We start from the raw sequence: 17052 nt of genomic DNA, 5'->3' as shown, positions 1-17052 counted from the left end.
AATAATTGTCCCTTCTATTTTCACATGGCAAGGAAAGCAGTTTCCAAGGGAGGCACACATTAGCATTGATTCCAATCAGCAGCAGCTGACTCCTTTCAAACCAGACTCTGCTCAGCAGTCCCAGCCTGACTCTTTCCAGGAGCTACAGGGGAAGCTTTGTGGAGATGCTATCACAGCTTATTAAAGCATTGCACAGGATTGACTTGCACCACAGTTCCATCAAGAGCTCTGAACTCCACTGCATGCATTTAACTGATAACAACAATTAGAGACTATGACTGAGCAATAATATTTTATAGCAGAATCTCCTTGGTTTAAGGATTATGCTCAGACTCATCATCCTTTGCTTCTTCCTCTGACTTGGTACTCAGTCTACATCTCCACACTAAATATTAGCACGTAGAGGAACTTTCACCTGCACACCATAGAGGCAGGATGAGGCAGCATGGTGAGAAAGGAAGAGCTGATCTCCTCTTTACTTAGAGTATCATTACTTACTGCTGATCAATTCTTGTCTCAAAACAAGCTTCAAAACAACCTTAGGACCTCTTGTCCTAGTGGACAAGAAGTTCTCCATGGGACAGCAATGTGTCCTAGTGGCCAAGAAGGCCAATGGTACCCTTGGGTGCATTCATAAGAGTATGGACTCTTATACTCCTCCTCCTCCTCTCTACTCTGTCCTGGTGAGGCCTCATTTAGAGTATTGTGTCCAGTCCTGAGCTCCCCTGGTCAAGAGGGACAGGCCAATACTGGAGAGTGTTCAACAGAGGCTGTGAGGATGCTGCAGGGCCTGGCATCATCTGTGTGATGAGGAGAGGCTGAGAGCCCTGGGGCTGGGTAGCCTGGAGAGGAGAAGGCTGAGAGGGGATCTGAGCAATGGTTACAAATAGCTGAGGGCTGGGGGGCAAGAAGCAGGGGCCAGGCTCTGTGCAGTGCTGTCCTGGGGTAGGACAAGGAGCAGTGGACACAAAATGGGACCCAGGGAGTTCCACATCAGTGTGAGGAGAAACCTGTTTGGTGTGAGGGTGCTGGAGGCCTGGAGCAGGCTGCCCAGAGAGGCTGTGGAGTCTTCTGTAGAGACTTTCAAGCCCCACCTGGATGTGTTCCTGGGTGCCCTGCCCTGGGTGATGCTGCTCTGGCAGGAGGGTTGGACTGGATGATCTCTGGAAGCCCCTTCTCACCCCTACCTTTCTATGACTGCAAGACTCCTCATCACTCTTTTCAGTTTTTAGAAGAGTTAACAACATTAATCCAGTCAAGTCTGGCCAGACAGGTGCTAGGTCTGTGCTGGGAGACAGAGCATCCTACGAGCTTACAGACATGTTACATAAAACATATTCTGAGAGCAATTTCTGACTTTATTTAATTCCTTCAGAAAATACCAAAGCTCTGAGACCAACCCAAACTCCAGCAGAGCCCTGCAGAGGGACCTGGCCAGGCTGCATGGGTGGGCATAGGCCAAGGGGATGAGATTGAACAAGGCCAAGTGCAGGGTTCTGCACTTTGGCCACAACAACCCCAAGCAGCACTACAGGCTGGGGACTGAGTGGCTGAGAGCAGCCAGGCAGAGAGGGACCTGGGGGTACTGATAGATAGTAGGCTGAAGATGAGGCAGCAGTGTGCCCAGGTGGCCAAGAGAGCCAATGGCATCCTGGGCTGCATCAGCAGCAGTGTGGGCAGCAGGACAAGGGAGGTTCTTCTGCCCCTGTGCTCAGCACTGCTCAGGCCACACCTGCAGTGCTGTGTCCAGTTCTGGGCTCCTCAATTCAAGAGCGATGCTGAGGTGCTGGAAGGTGTTTGGAGAAGGGCAGCAAAGCAGGAGAAAGGCCTGGAACATAAACCCTATGAGGAGAGGCTGAGGGAGCTGGGGGTGTGCAGCCTGCAGCAGAGGAGGCTCAGGGCAGAGCTCATTGCTGTCTGCAGCTGCCTGAAGGGAGGCTGTAGCCAGGTGGGGTTGGGTTTGTTTAGCCTGGAGAAGAGGAGGCTCAGGGGTGTTCTTATTACTGTCTACAACTACCTGAAGGGACACTGTAGCCAGTGGGGGTTGGTCTCTTCTCCCAGTCAACCAGCAACAGAACAAGGGGACACAGTCTTAAGCTGTGCCAGGGCAGGTCTAGGCTGGATGTGAGGAGGAAGTTGTTGTCAGAGAGAGTGATTGGCATTGGAATGGGCTGCCCAGGGAGGTGGTGGAGTGGCTGTGGCTGGAGGTGTTGAAGCCAAGCCTGGCTGGGGCACTTAGTGCCATGGTCTGGTTGACTGGATAGGGCTGGGTGCTAGGTTGGACTGGCTGAGCTTGGAGCTCTCTGCCAACCTGCCTGATTTTATGATTCTGTGATTCTATGATTCCTACGCATGTGTGCTAGGAGCTTACTTGTGACCTTCCCTGGCTAAGTGAGATCTCTTCTGTCCCACTTGCAGAGATATAACATTCCTGTTAGAGTCTTTATTACTCATATTAAGTTTATTGCCACTTCAAGAGGGAAGTGGTGGTAATTATCCCAGACATCTACATCTGGTAAGAAGAATTATGTAGTGCTGTGGCTGATAATTTCTATGGAACAAATCAGTTTATTTCAAACTCCTTAAAGACTAAGAATGTCAGAAGAGTTTGTGAGTGATGTGGTGATGAGAAGAGGGAAGATGAAGAAGTCAAGAGTGCATTACATGTGACATTTCTAATAACCACTGATCTCATTTGCATCAAATTAAGAACCACAGTATCACAGGATCACAGTATCACAGTGTCACAGTATCACCAAGGTTGGAAGAGACCTCACAGATCATCAAGTCCAACCCTTTAGCACAGAGCTCAAGGCTAGACCATGGCACCAAGTGCCACGTCCAGTCCTGCCTTGAACAGCTCCAGGGACGACGACTCCACCACCTCCCCGGGCAGCCCATTCCAGTGCCCAATGACTCTCTCAGTGAAGAACTTTCTCCTCACCTCCAGCCTAAATCTCCCCTGGTGCAGCCTGAGGCTGTGTCCTCTCCTTCTGGTGCTGGCCACCTGAGAGAAGAGAGCAACCTCCTCCTGGCCACAACCTCCCCTCAGGTAGTTGCAGACAGCAATGAGGTCTGCCCTGAGCCTCCTCTTCTCCAGGCTAACCAATCCCAGCTCCCTCAGCCTCTCCTCGTAGGGCTGTGCTCAAGGCCTCTCCCCAGCCTCGTTGCCCTTCTCTGGACACGCTCAAGCATCTCAATGTCCCTCCTAAACTGGGGGGCCCAGAACTGAACACAGCACTCAAGGTGTGGTCTGAGCAGTGCAGAGTCCAGGGGCAGAATGACCTCCCTGCTCCTGCTGACCACACCATTCCTGATGCAGGCCAGGATGCCACTGGCTCTCTTGGCCACCTGGGCACACTGCTGGCTCATGTTCAGGTGGGTATCAATCAGCACCCCCAGATCCCTCTCTGTCTGGCTGCTCTCAGCCACTCTGACCCCAGCCTGTATCTCTGCATGGGGTTGTTGTGGCCAAAGTGCAGCACCCTGCACTTGGAGCTATTGAAGCCATCCCCTTGGACTCTGCCCATCTGTGCAGGCGGTCAAGGTCCTGCTGCAGAGCCCTTCTGCCCTCCAACCCAGCCACATCTGCCCCCAGCTTGGTGTCATTTGCAAACCAATATGGAGATATGAGGCAAAAAGAGGAAAAGATAAACCAGGATCTAGAAGTCCACCTTAGACAACTTGATTTTAGTTTCCTGACTTAGCCAAGTGTTCTTTCCTGATGTATCATAGATTCCAGAGTGGTTTGGTTTGAAAGGGGCCCTCAAGATCATCCAGTTACAACCTACCCTGCCATGGGCAGGGACACCTCTCTCTAGAACAAGTTGCTCAAGGCCTCATCCAACCTGGTCTTGAACACCTCTAGGGAGGCTGTGGAGCACAGAAGCACCCAATGTGATCGAAGATCAACCTCCCTGGGTAAACTGTGCCAGTGTCTCACCACCCTCAACCTGTGCCAGTGTCTCACCACCCTCAACCTGTGCCAGTGTCTCACCAGCCTCACTGGAAAGAATTTCTTCCTACTCTCCATCTCAATCTTCCCTCTCCCAGCTCAAAGTCATTGTCCCTCATCCTGTCACTCCCAGACCTTGTCCAAAGTCCTTCCTCAGCTCTCTTGGAGCCCACTTCAGGTACTTGAAGGCTGCTCTAAGATTTCCCTGGAGCCTCCTCTTCTCCAGGCCAAACAGCCCCAACTCTCTCAGCCTGTCCTTACAGCAGAGGTTCTCCAGCCCTCTGATCATCTTCATGGCCTCCTCTGGATACTCTCCACCATTCTTATATCCTTCTTATGCTGGGTGCTCCAGGTGAGGTCTCAGAAGAGCAGGGAGAAGGGCAGAATCTCCTCCCCACACTGCTTTAGATGCAGTCCAGGACATGGGTTCCTTCTGGGCTCCAAGTGCACGTTGCCAGGTCATGGTGAGTTTCTCAACAACTGACACCTCCAAGCACTAAGTATGTGAGAGAAGAGGCCATCAGAGGAGCCATGCCTGAGCAGCAGGCATAACAAACCCACGTCTGGCTAGTAAAGCCCACTGCAGAGCTGTGATAAGATGAAGGCAGGCACCCATGTGACATCCCCCTGGAGTTCCTGCTGATAAGAGGTTAGATTATTCCTGCTCTGATCAGTGCTCTGCTGGGTGATGCCCAATGACAGCACAAGGGGCAATGGTGGAAGCTGAGGCACAGGAGGTTCCATGTGAACCTGAGGAAGATTTTTGTCCCTGTGAGGGTGACAGAGCCCTGGCACAGGCTGCCCAGGGAGGCTGTGGAGTCTCCCTCTCTGGAGACATTCCAGAGCTGCCTGGATGTGCTCCTGTGTGACCTGCTCTGGCTGATCCTGCTCTAGCAGGGGGGCTGGACCAGATGATCTTTTGAGGTCCCTTCCAGCCCCTGACACTGTGATGCTATGATTCTGTGACTGAAATGTCCAACCAGTGTGCAGTGTTTTCATTGTTACTCTCTAAAAGGCATAAGAGTCACTTCTGTCATCCAGTCCTGAGTGGCCTCAAACTGCAACACTGCCCTTCCAAGGCAATGATTTGAGGTGCTGCACCACATCAGCTCTCCTGTGTTATGTGGCCAGGTGGAGCTTGCACCAAGGCTCCTTTCTCTGGAGCCATAAACCAGATGTGCTAATTCAAACTGAGCCACTTAATGTCCTTTTTCTTCTACGTGCACAAGAAAAGCAGGCAGGATGCAGTACTGCTTTTGGAATCACAGAATCAGTCAGGGTTGGAAGGCACCACAAAGATCATCCAGTTCCAACCCTTCTGCCATGGGCAGGGACACCTCACACTAGATCAGGTTGTTCAGAGCCTCACCCAGCCTGGCCTTAAACACCTCCAGGGATGAGGCTCCCACTACAGTATCACAGTATCACAGTATGATCAGGGTTGGAAGAGACCTCACAGATCATCAAGTCCAACCCTTTAGCACAGAGCTCAAGGCCAGACCATGGCACCAAGTGCCACGTCCAGTCCTGCCTTGAACAGCTCCAGGGACGGCGACTCCACCACCTCCCCGGGCAGCCCATTCCAGTGTCCAATGACTCTCTCAGGGAAGAACTTTCTCCTCACCTCCAGCCTAAATCTCCCCTGGCACAGCCTGAGGCTGTGTCCTCTTGTTCTGGTGCTGGCCACCTGAGAGAAGACAGCAACCTCCTTCTGGCCACAACCTCCCCTCAGGTAGTTGCAGACAGCAATGAGGTCTCCCCTGAGCCTCCTCTTCTCCAGGCTAACCAATCCCAGCTCCCTCAGCCTCTCCTCGTAGGGCTGTGCTCAAGGCCTCTCCCCAGCCTCGTTGCCCTTCTCTGGACATGCTCAAGCATCTCAATGTCCCTCCTAAACTGGGGGGCCCAGAACTGAACACAGCACTCAAGGTGTGGTCTGAGCAGTGCAGAGTACAGGGGCAGAATGACCTCCCTGCTCCTGCTGGCCACACCATTGCTGATGCAGGCCAGGATGCCACTGGCTCTCTTGGCCACCTGGGCACACTGCTGGCTCATGTTCAGGTGGGTATCAATCAGCACCCCCAGATCCCTCTCTGTCTGGCTGCTCTCAGCCACTCTGACCCCAGCCTGTATCTCTGCATGGGGTTGTTGTGGCCAAAGTGCAGCACCCTGCACTACCTCCCCAGGCAACCTGTTCCAGGCTCTCGCCACCCTCATGCTGAAGAACTTCTTCCCAACATCCAACCTGAATGTCCTCATTTCCAGCTTTGTTCCATTCTCCCCAGTCCTATCACTACCTGACAGCCTAAAAAGTCCCTCCCCAGCTTTCTTGTAGCCCCCTTCAGATACTGAAAGGCCACAATAAGGTCACCTGGGAGCCTTCTCCTCTCCAGACTGTGGTTTTTGTCAACCACATCACATCAAATGATTTTGGTGTTGTTACTTTCCAAGCACTGACTGGGACAAAGCAGATTAAAAGATGTTCCAGTGGTCTGCTAAGCTGCAGGCAGCAGGCAGCCCAGGCAAGCTTTGGTACTGAAGGAAACATTTGCTCTGAGGTGAGAAGTTTGCCTGAATTTTCCCTATTACTTTTATTCCATGTAGAAAATAAGTAACTTGGTGATTACTCTGAGGCATGCTGCCAAAAATACTTCCACTTGCAAGACCTAAGGCTGAATTCAGGCTCCAAACAAATCAGCATCATTGCTGAGTGCTGACTGAAAAGGAAAAGTAAAAGCAGAAGAAATCACTGATTTGTCTGATCAATACAAGTGGATTTTAAACTCAATTATTAGAAGAATCCCACACATCAAATCTGTGACTTCAGCTTTAAAGCCAGGAATAAGTACCCCTGAGTGGGACAAAAATGCAAGCAGTAGTGATTGATTCAAAGAGCAATCATCCAAACTCTGCCTGGTTCTTTCCAGCCTGGTCTTGATCTTTGACTTCCTCTGAAGCTAAGGACTCTGCACAGTGGTGAAATGAAAAGCTGCATCCTGGGCTGCATCAAAAGATCCAGTAAGGTGATTCTGCCTCTCTGCTCTGCTCTGCTGAGACCTCACCCTGGAGTACTGTGTCCAGCTCTGGAGCCATCAATATGGGAAGGACATGGACCTGATGGAGCAGATCCAGAGGAGGCCACGAAAATGATCAGGAGGTTGAAGCACCTCTGCTGTGAGAACAGGCTGAGGGTGTTCAGCCTGGAGAGGAGGCTCTGGAGAGACCTAATGGCAACCTGCGAGTGCCTGAAGGGGGCTACAAGAAGGCTGCAGAGGGACTGTTTGCAAAGCCCTGCAGTGAGAGGATGAGGGACAGTGGTTTGAAATGAGAGCAGAGCAGATTCAGATTGGATGTTAGGAACAAGATTTTTACCATGAGGTTGGTGGAACATTGGAACAGGCTGCCCAGGGAGGTAGTGAAGGCCCCACTCCTGGAGATACTGAAGGTGAGGCTGGATAGAGCTCTGGGCAACCTGATCTAGTTGAGGATGCCCCTGCTGAGTGCAGGGGGATTGGAGTAGCCAAGCTTTGGAGATCCTTTCCAACCCAGCCCAACAAGGCTAAGTGCAGGGTTCTGCACTTTGGCCACAACAACCCCAAGCAGCACTACAGGTTCGGGACTGAGTGGCTGAGAGCAGCCAGGAGGAAAGGGAACTGGGGGTACTGATAGATAGTAAGCTGAAGATGAGCCAGCAGTGTGCCCAGGTGGCCAAGAGAGCCAATGGCATCCTGGCCTGCATCAGGAGCAGTGTGGCCAGTAGGACAAGGGAGGTTATTCTGCCCCTGTGCTCAGTACTGGTCAGACCAACCCTTGAGTGCTGTGTCCAGTTCTGGGCCCCTCAATTCAAGAAGGATGTTGAGGTGCTGGAACATGTCCAGAGAAGGGCAACAAAGCTGGTGAGGGGCCTGGAGCACAAATCCTATGAGGAGAGGCTGAGGGAGCTGGGCCTGTTTAGCCTGGAGAAGAGGAGGCTCAGGGGTGATCTTATTACTGTCTACAACTACCTGAAGGGGCATTGTAGCCAGGTGGGGGGTGGCCTCTTCTCCCAGGCAACCAGCAATAGAACGAGGGGACACAGTCTCAAGTTGTGCCAGGGCAGGTTCAGGCTGGATATTAGGAGGAAGTTGTTGGCAGAGAGAGTGATTGGCATTGGAATGGGCTGCCCAGGGAGGTGGTGGAGGCACCGTCCCTGGGGGTCTTCAAGCAAAGACTGGATGAGGCACTTAGTGCCATGGTCTGGTTGAGTGGATAGGGCTGGGTGCTAGGTTGGACTGGATGAGCTTGGAAGTCTCTTCCAACCTGGTTGATTCTATGATTCTATGATTCTATGAACATAGCCTTGGCTCAAAACACAAAGCAGCTCCAGTGTCAATTGAAAAGCAACAATTAAATGGTTAAGCAATTCACTAAGTGAAGAAGTGTAACATGCAACAAACCCATCTTACTTGTTGGAAGGGATGTTCAGGGGGCAGGCACACAACTGGCAGTCTTCAGCTGTCCCTTTAGTTGGATCACCATAGAAGCCAGGAAGACATCTATCACAGTGTGGACCACCTGTGTTGTGTTTGCAGTCCTAGGGAGAAGAAGAGAAGTACAAATTGACAGACAATGTGGGAAGTTCTTGAAGAGCAGGTTGCAGTTCTGAGGGACAGGGAGGAAGCTGAGGCCCCACCCTTGGAGATACTCAAGGTCAGGCTTTACAGGTCTCTGAGCAACCTGATCTAGTGGAGGATGCCCCTGATCACTACAGGGGGGGTTGGACTGGATGACCTTTGGAGGTCCTTTCCAACCCAAACCATTCAACGATCCTTTGATCATGCACCTTGCTGGTCCTCTCCATAGGTCTGCACCAGATGTCTGCTTTTCTGGTGGTGGTGAAGAACCAGTTCTAGAAGGCTTCCTATGTGTCAGGTACTTTGGGATCACTGTTCTCCACGTAAAGCATGGAGATTACTTAACTGCAGACCTTTATCTTCCAACTAGACAACAGCTGCATCACTGTTTTAGCTTGCTTAAAGCAGCACAAAGAGGTTTAGCATTTGAGCCCTGCAACAGACTGGAGAGCAGCCAGACAGAGAGGGATCTGGGGATGCTGATTGATACCCACCTGAACATGAGCCAGCAGTGTGCCCAGGTGGCCAAGAGAGCCAGTGGCATCCTGGCCTGCATCAGGAATGGTGTGGCCAGCAGGAGCAGGGAGGTCATTCTGCCCCTGTACTCTGCACTGCTCAGACCACACCTTGAGTGCTGTGTTCAGTTCTGGGGCCCCCAGTTTAGGAGGGACATTGAGAGGCTGGGGAGAGGCCTTGAGCACAGCCCTACGAGGAGAGGCTGAGGGAGCTGGGATTGGTTAGCCTGGAGAAGAGGAGGCTCAGGGCAGACCTTATTGCTGTCTGCAACTACCTGAGGGGAGGTTGTGGCCAGGAGGAGGTTGCTCTCTTCTCTCAGGTGGCCAGCACCAGAACAAGAGGACACAGCCTCAGGCTGTGCCAGGGGAGATTTAGGCTGGAGGTGAGGAGAAAGTTCTTCCCTGAGAGAGTCATTGGACACTGGAATGGGCTGCCCGGGGAGGTGGTGGAGTCGCCGTCCCTGGAGCTGTTCAAGGCAGGACTGGACGTGGCACTTGGTGCCATGGTCTGGCCTTGAGCTCTGTGCTAAAGGGTTGGACTTGATGATCTGTGAGGTCTCTTCCAACCCTGATGATACTGTGACACTGTGATACTGTTTGTGATACTTTCCTGATGCTGATTCCAGACATGCAGCCCAGGCCACATGATTGATAAGAATGAATTCTTATGTCTCCCATCTCTGTGCATGAGGTCACACATGGCTAGCAGTACACTAGATAGAAAGAGCAGCAAAGCCTGGGTTACTGAATTAATACTCACTTGCTGGGATAGCTTCCAGACTATTTTAAACATGGAGACAAGGATAAATAAACTATTTGCAGGGCCTGTGTTCCTCTAGGTGACTGCCTCCCATGGAATCATAGAGTTGTTTGGGTTGGAAAAGCCTTCTGAGATCATCCAGTCCAACCTTCAGCCCAACACCACCATGGCCATGTCTCAAAGTGCCATAGTCACAGGTTTCTTGAACGCCTCCAGGGATGGGGACTTCACCACCTCCCTGGGCAGCCTGTGCCAGTCCCTCACCACTCTTGCAGCAAAGAAAAGTTTCCTTGTTTCCAACCTAACCCTCCCCAGCACCATTTAGGGCCATTTCCTCTCCTTACCTGCTAATGCAAGGCAGTTCAGAGCATACAAAACATCCAGCACTAGATCTACACTTTTGTATTTACCTTTGGCCTGATCTCCAATCAAATGTTCCATTGGCAGAAGAGGAATTGGTGCTCTGGGAACAGGAGTCCCTTGAATGAGGGGATGGTAAGAGGATGGGAACATCTACCTCAGGAGGGAAGGCTGAGAGACTTGGAGGTGTTTAGTGTGGAGAGGATAGGCTGAGGAGGAATCTTGTTAATGCTGATCAATATCTACAGGCTGAGGGTCAGGAGAATGGAGCCAGATTCTTCTCAACAGTGCCCAGTGCCAAAGCAGGTCACACAGGAACACATCCAGACTGGTCTTCAAAGTCTTCAGAGGAGTCTCCACAGCCTCTCAGGGCAGCCTCCTCCTGTGCTCTGCCAGGCTCACAGTAAAAAAGGTTTTCCTCATGTTGAGGTGAGATGCTTGAGCGTGTCCAGAGAAGGGCAATGAGGCTGGGGAGAGGCCTTGAGCACAGCCCTACGAGGAGAGGCTGAGGGAGCTGGGATTGGTTAGCCTGGAGAAGAGGAGGCTCAGGGGAGACCTCATTGCTGTCTGCAACTACCTGAGGGGAGGTTGTGGCCAGGAGGAGGTTGCTCTCTTCTCTCAGGTGGCCAGCACCAGAACAAGAGGACACAGCCTCAGGCTGTGCCAGGGGAGATTTAGGCTGGAGGTGAGGAGAAAGTTCTTCCCTGAGAGAGTCATTGGACACTGGAATGGGCTGCCCGGGGAGGTGGTGGAGTCGCCGTCCCTGGAGCTGTTCAAGGCAGGACTGGACGTGGCACTTGGTGCCATGGTCTGGCCTTGAGCTCTGTGCTAAAGGGTTGGACTTGATGGTCTGTGAGGTCTCTTCCAACCTTGATGATACTGTGACACTGTGAAACTTGCTGGGTTGCAATTCTGTGTCCATTGCCCCTTGTCCTCTCTCAGGACACCACTGCAAAGAGCCTGGCCCTGTCTTCTTCACAACATTAATAAGATCCCCCCTCAGCTTTCTCTTCTCCAGACTAAACAGCCCCAGACAGATGTTCCAGTGCCTTCATCATCATCACTGAAGCCTCTGTGAATTCTCTCCATTAGTTCCCTGTCCCTCTTGAACTGGAGAGCCCAGAACTGGACACAATACTCCAGATGCAACCTCATGAGGGCAGAGTAGAGGGGCAGGAGAACCTCTCTTGTCCTGCTAGCCATGCTCTTCTTATAGCATCCCAGGAGACCACTGCCCTTCTTGACCACCAGCACACAATGCTCTCCCACAGGGAACTTACTGTCTGCCAAGATCCTTCTCCATGGAGCTGCTTTCCAGCAGCTACACCCCAACGATCCCAACAGTCCCAATAATCTTTCCCAAGACTTTCTCCTACCACCATGCATTTGGGCAGCTGAAAAAGCACAATGCCCTGCTGCTCAGGCATGAGTGCACTGGAGTCAGAAGCCTCCATAAATGCTGCTGGGAGCTGTAAAGAATCACAGAATGGTTTGGGTTGGAAGGGACCTTAAAGCTCACCTAGTTCCAACCCCCTGCCATGGGCAGGGACACCTCCCTGCAGACCAAAAAGGCACATCCTTGGTGCTGGTGCACATGGTCAGCACAGCTGGGAAATGAAAGCACTGCTCACACATTGCACTGCACACCTTTGGTAGATCATCACAGTGTCACAGTATCACAGTGTCACAGTATCATCAGGGTTGGAAAAGACCTCATAGATCATCAAGTCCAACCCTTTAACACAGAGCTCAAGGCCAGACCATGGCACCAAGTGCCACGTCCAGTCCTGCCTTGAACAGCTCCAGGGACGGCGACTCCACCACCTCCCCGGGCAGCCCATTCCAGTGCCCAATGACTCTCTCAGGGAAGAACTTTCTCCTCACCTCCAGCCTAAATTTCCCCTGGCACAGCCTGAGGCTGTGTCCTCTTGTTCTGGTGCTGGCCACCTGAGAGAAGAGAGCAACCTCCTCCTGGCCACAACCTCCCCTCAGGTAGTTGCAGACAGCAATAAGGTCTGCCCTGAGCCTCCTCTTCTCCAGGCTAACCAATCCCAGCTCCCTCAGCCTCTCCTCGTAGGGCTGTGCTCAAGGCCTCTCCCCAGCCTCGTTGCCCTTCTCTGGACACACTCAAGCATCTCAATGTCCCTCCTAAACTGGGGGGCCCAGAACTGAACACAGCACTCAAGGTGTGGTCTGAGCAGTGCAGAGTACAGGGGCAGAATGACCTCCCTGCTCCTGCTGGCCACACCATTCCTGATGCAGGCCAGGATGCCACTGGCTCTCTTGGCCACCTGGGCACACTGCTGGCTCATGTTCAGGTGGGTATCAATCAGCACCCCCAGATCCCTCTCTGTCTGGCTGCTCTCAGCCACTCTGACCCCAGCCTGTATCTCTGCATGGGGTTGCTGTGGCCAAAGTGCAGCACCCTGCACTTGGAGCTATTGAAGCCATCCCCTTGGCCTCTGCCCATCTGTCCAGGGGGTCAAGGTCCTGCTGCAGAGCTCTTCTGCCCTCCAACCCAGCCACATCTGCCCCCAGCTTGGTGTCATCTGCACACTTGCTGATGACTGACTCCATGCCCTCATCCAGATCATCTATGAAGATGTTAAAGAGGATGGGGCCCAGCACTGATCCCTGAGGGACACCACCAGTGACAGCTGCCAGCTGGATGTGGCACCATTCACCACCACTCTCTGGGTCCAGCCCTCCAGCCAGTTCCTAACCCAGCACAGAGTGTTGCCATCCAAGCCATGGGCTGACAGCTTAGCCAGCAGTTTGCTGGCAGTTATGAGCTAATACTTGATATCAAGGCTCTTAATCAAACCAAACGATGGCTTGAGTGCAATCAGCTGGGTTAAATCCCACTTCATTAGGTCATCTAGGTCTATTTAAGAGCTGTCACTCAAAGGATCTGCCAGCCATGCTGGGCTAGTAGCTGGCAATACGAAGACAGGCTTTTAAAAGCAGATGTGACAAAAATAATTCAAGTGTTTCAAAAGACAAATCCTTTGCAATTCAGCTTTTTTCAGGCATCATGTCAAATTATTTGTGCTTTTCCTGAACAATAATGGAGTCTTCTTTAGTGTTAAGTTTAGCTTTAAATATTCTCAAGATGGATCTTAATGTTTTTGAGGGATAAGAATGGTTCACATGTCAGAGATGTTATTAAAGTGAGAGGAGCTACCAGACTCTTTTAAAGCTGCACAGCTCTGCCAGAGTGCTGTCAAAGCAAAGGAACTCAGCCCCTTCCATTCTGCAGGGAAGCAGCTGGTGTGGCAGAGCTCTGACCCACCCTTTGCTGAATGACTTTCTGCAGCTCTAAGATCTGCCATTACTGTGATTAGTCCTCCTCAACCCAGATCTCTCTTTGCTTCCTCAACATGAATTCAAAAATCATAGAATCAAGCAGGTTGGAAGAGAGCTCCAAGCTCAGCCAGTCCAACCTAGCATCCAGCCCTGGCCAATCAGCCAGACCATGGCACTAAGTGCCTCATTCAGGCTTTTCCTGAACACCTTCAGGGATGGTGCCTCCCTGGGCAGCCCATTCCAATGGGAAATCTCTCTCTCTGTGAAGAACTTCTTCCTAACATCCAGCCAAATCAGACTGTGAGTCTTAGAGTGGAGCTAAGGAATAACCACCAGTCTGGATTTTCACACACTCACAGACTGCATTGGGTGAAGGCAGCCCCAAAGGTCATCTTGCCCAACTCCCCTGCAGTCAGCAGAGACACCTCCAGCTACATCAGACTTCTCAGGGTCACACCAAGTCTGACCTTGAATGGCCTCAACCACATCCCTGAGCAGCCTGTTCCGGTGTCTCACCACACTCATTGTACAGAGCCTCCTCCTGTTGTCCAACCTGAATCTCCCCTGCTGCAACTCCAAACCACTGCCCTCGTCCTGTCCCCACAGGCCCTTCTGAACAGTCCCTCCCCAGCCTGCCTGCAGGTCCCCTTCAGACACAGAAATGCAGCTCCAAGCTGTCCTCAGAGCCTTCTTTGCTCCAGGCTGAACAGCCCCAAATCTTTCAGCCTGTCCTTACTGGAGAGGTTCTCCAGCCCTCTGTTCATCTCTGTGGCCCTCCCCTGGACCTGCTCCAGCAGGTTCATGTGTTTCTCTCGTTACAAGCCCCAGAGCTGGCCCCAGCCCTGCAGATGAGGTCTCCCCAGAGCAGAGCAGAGGGGCAGGATGCCCTCTCTCCATCTCTGCCCACGCTGCTTTGGATGCAGCCCAGGCTGGCATTTGCTCTCTGTGATGCCAGTGCCCAGTGCTGGCTCCTTCCCAGCTTCTCCCCCACCAGGATTTGTAATTACTTTTTGAGGATGAAGAACAAAGATTCTGTAGCACACAGATGTGACAGAGTTTTCCTGTTCTCTTCAGTGACACATTATACTAAATTACCCAATTGAGAGCTCACTTGAAGGAGTGAAGGAGAAGAGTTTTTGTCCCTTCAAAAGACATTACTAACACTCCCAAAAAAGTGGTGTTTTCTTGCTATCAGTTGGCTGAAGCTCAGTTTGAAACCTGCTAAATGTACAGCCACACTCCTGACTGTTATCTGGTTTGAGCAAGGTTTAATTATCATAGAATCAGACATGTTGGAAGAGAGCTCCAAGCTCACCCAGCCCAACCTAGCACCCAGCCCTGGCCAGCCAACCAGACCATGGCAGTAAGTGCCCCAGCCAGGCTTGGCTTCAACACCTCCAGGCACAGCCACTCCACCACCTCCCTGGGCAGCCCATTCCAATGCCAATCACTCTCTCTGCCAACAACTTCCTCCTCACATCCAGCCTAGACCTCCCTCAGCACAGCTTGAGGCTGTGTCCCCTTGTTCTGTTGCTGCTTGTCTGACAGAAGAGCCCAACCCCACCTGGCTACAGCCTCCCTTCAGGGAGCTGCAGACAGCAATGAGCTCTGCCCTGAGCCTCCTCTGCTGCAGGCTGCACACCCCCAGCTCCCTCAGCCTCTCCTCACAGGTCTCTGCTCCAGGCCCCTCCCCAGCCTTACTGCCCTTCTCTGGGCACCTTCCAGCACCTCAACATCTCTCTTGAATTCAGAAGCCCACAACTGGACACAGCACTCAAGGTGTGACCTGAGCAGTGCTGAGCACAGGGGCAGAAGAACCTCCCTTGTCCTGCTGCCCACACTGCTCCTGAGCCAGGCCAGAAAGCCTCCAGAGAGGGAGACTCGCAGCCTCTCAGGCAGCCTGCTCCAGGCACCCTCAGAGTGCAGAAGTGGCAGCTGAGTGTCTCTAGACCTGGACAGAAGTGTCTGCACAGAAGGGTAATGACAAAAATAAGCCTTTCCCCGGGGAGTGTGGCAGAGCCCAAGATAGTGCCTTTGGCATGCTGCTGCCCTTCCTCAGGGTGTCTGTCACAGGGACAATCAGGGAGGTTGCTGGTTTAAGCCAGCTCGAGCAGGCCAAGGGGTAATCCTGGGTGCCTGGTTTAGAACATGCCCTGGCTGTCTAGAGCAGCTGGAGGCAGGGTGTCTCTGGAGGCATGGCTGTGCTCTTCTGGCACCTTCACAGCACTGCAACGTCCGCATCGGAAGGACACTTCCCTTTGGTGCCAGCACAAATGCAGCAGGATGCTGCAGAAGCTTCAGCTAATTCTCCCCCGTGGTCTGGCCTGGGCTGCACCTAGCTCAGGAGGTATTGTTTCCTTACTGCCTGGATGAAGATGGGTGAAGGTATTTTGTCACCCCTGTGATGAGCACTGCCTAAAGCCTATGTCTGCTCGCTCTGGTATGGACCTAGATCTACGTTGTGCAAGCTCTTGGCACTCAAAGCAATCAAGTGCAGAATGGAAGCCAGTGGAGACTGCCCACTTGGCAAGCTGAGCTGATCTCAGGGGCATATCTCTGGCTTTACTAATTAAGAATCATAGAAACATTGTGTTGGGAAAAGTCTCTAAGATCATTGACTCCAAACACTGCTCTAGCACCATGCTGGCAACTAAGCCATGTCCCCAAGTGCTACCTCTGCACATTACTTGAACACCTCCAGGGATGAAGACTCCACCACCTCCCTGGGCAGCCTGTGCCAATTCCTGACCACTCTTGCAGCAAAGACATTTTTCCTCATCTCCAACCTCAACCTACCCCTGGCACAATTTCAGGCCATTTCTTCTCCTTCTATCTAGGGAGCAGAGCCCAACCCCCACCTCACTGCAGCCTCCTTTCTGGGAGCTGTAGAGAGCAATGAGGCCCTCAGCCTCCTCTTTTCTAGACTAAACACCCTCAGCTGCTCCTCCCCAGCCCTTCTCTCCACACCCTCCCCCAGCTTTGTTGCCCTTCTCTGAACCTGCTCCAGCCCCTCAGCATCCTTCTTGGAGTGAAGGTCCCAAAACTGTACCCAGGACTCAAGGCGTGGCCTCAGCAATGCTGAGCACATGGTGACAATCACTGCCCTGCTCCTGCTGGCCACACTGGTGCTGATCCAGTCCAGGATGCTGGGGGCCTTCCTGGCCAGCTGGGCACACTGCAGGTGGAGCAGCATACTACAGTGCATGAAACACCTTGAGCTGTGTCTGCTTTCCCAGGGTGTAGGTTCAAGCATCCTCCTAAAGCCACTGCAAACATGTGCAGGTGCCACTCTGCCGGGGCACTGCTGACTGTTCCAACCTGCCCTGCCTACCAAAGCAGCTGTGTACACCACAGCGGTAATGAGAAGGATGTATCCTGCAGCTCTCTATCTGGTTGCTGTGGGGATCAAAGGGCTTTGCAGGTTACTGCAAGATACGCCTTAAAATGAGCTTTTTATCCCGGCCTGTGTCGGAGCAGATGATTTGAGCTTTTATCATCAGTCAAAAGCCCTTTTTCAGCTGCTTTTCAACTGCATTTCAAAGCTAA

General features: G+C 52.3%; 1 protein-coding gene across 1 annotated transcript in view; it reads right to left on the bottom strand.

Annotated features, from left to right (window-relative positions):
• Nucleotides 1–17052, bottom strand: part of LAMA2 (laminin subunit alpha 2) — a 554587-nt gene that overhangs the window by 257267 nt on the left and 280268 nt on the right. Inside the window, exon 17 of the mRNA XM_064170111.1 lies at nt 8398–8525. Coding sequence (XP_064026181.1) covers nt 8398–8525 — 128 coding nt within the window. The remainder of the gene's footprint in view (nt 1–8397; nt 8526–17052) is intronic.

Source organism: Pogoniulus pusillus, chromosome 33, assembly GCF_015220805.1.
Source record: "Pogoniulus pusillus isolate bPogPus1 chromosome 33, bPogPus1.pri, whole genome shotgun sequence".
In the NCBI taxonomy this organism is placed as follows: domain Eukaryota; kingdom Metazoa; phylum Chordata; class Aves; order Piciformes; family Lybiidae; genus Pogoniulus; species Pogoniulus pusillus.
The sequence above is the reverse complement of the archived record's forward strand: the minus strand, read 5'-3'. Positions and strand labels throughout refer to the sequence as shown.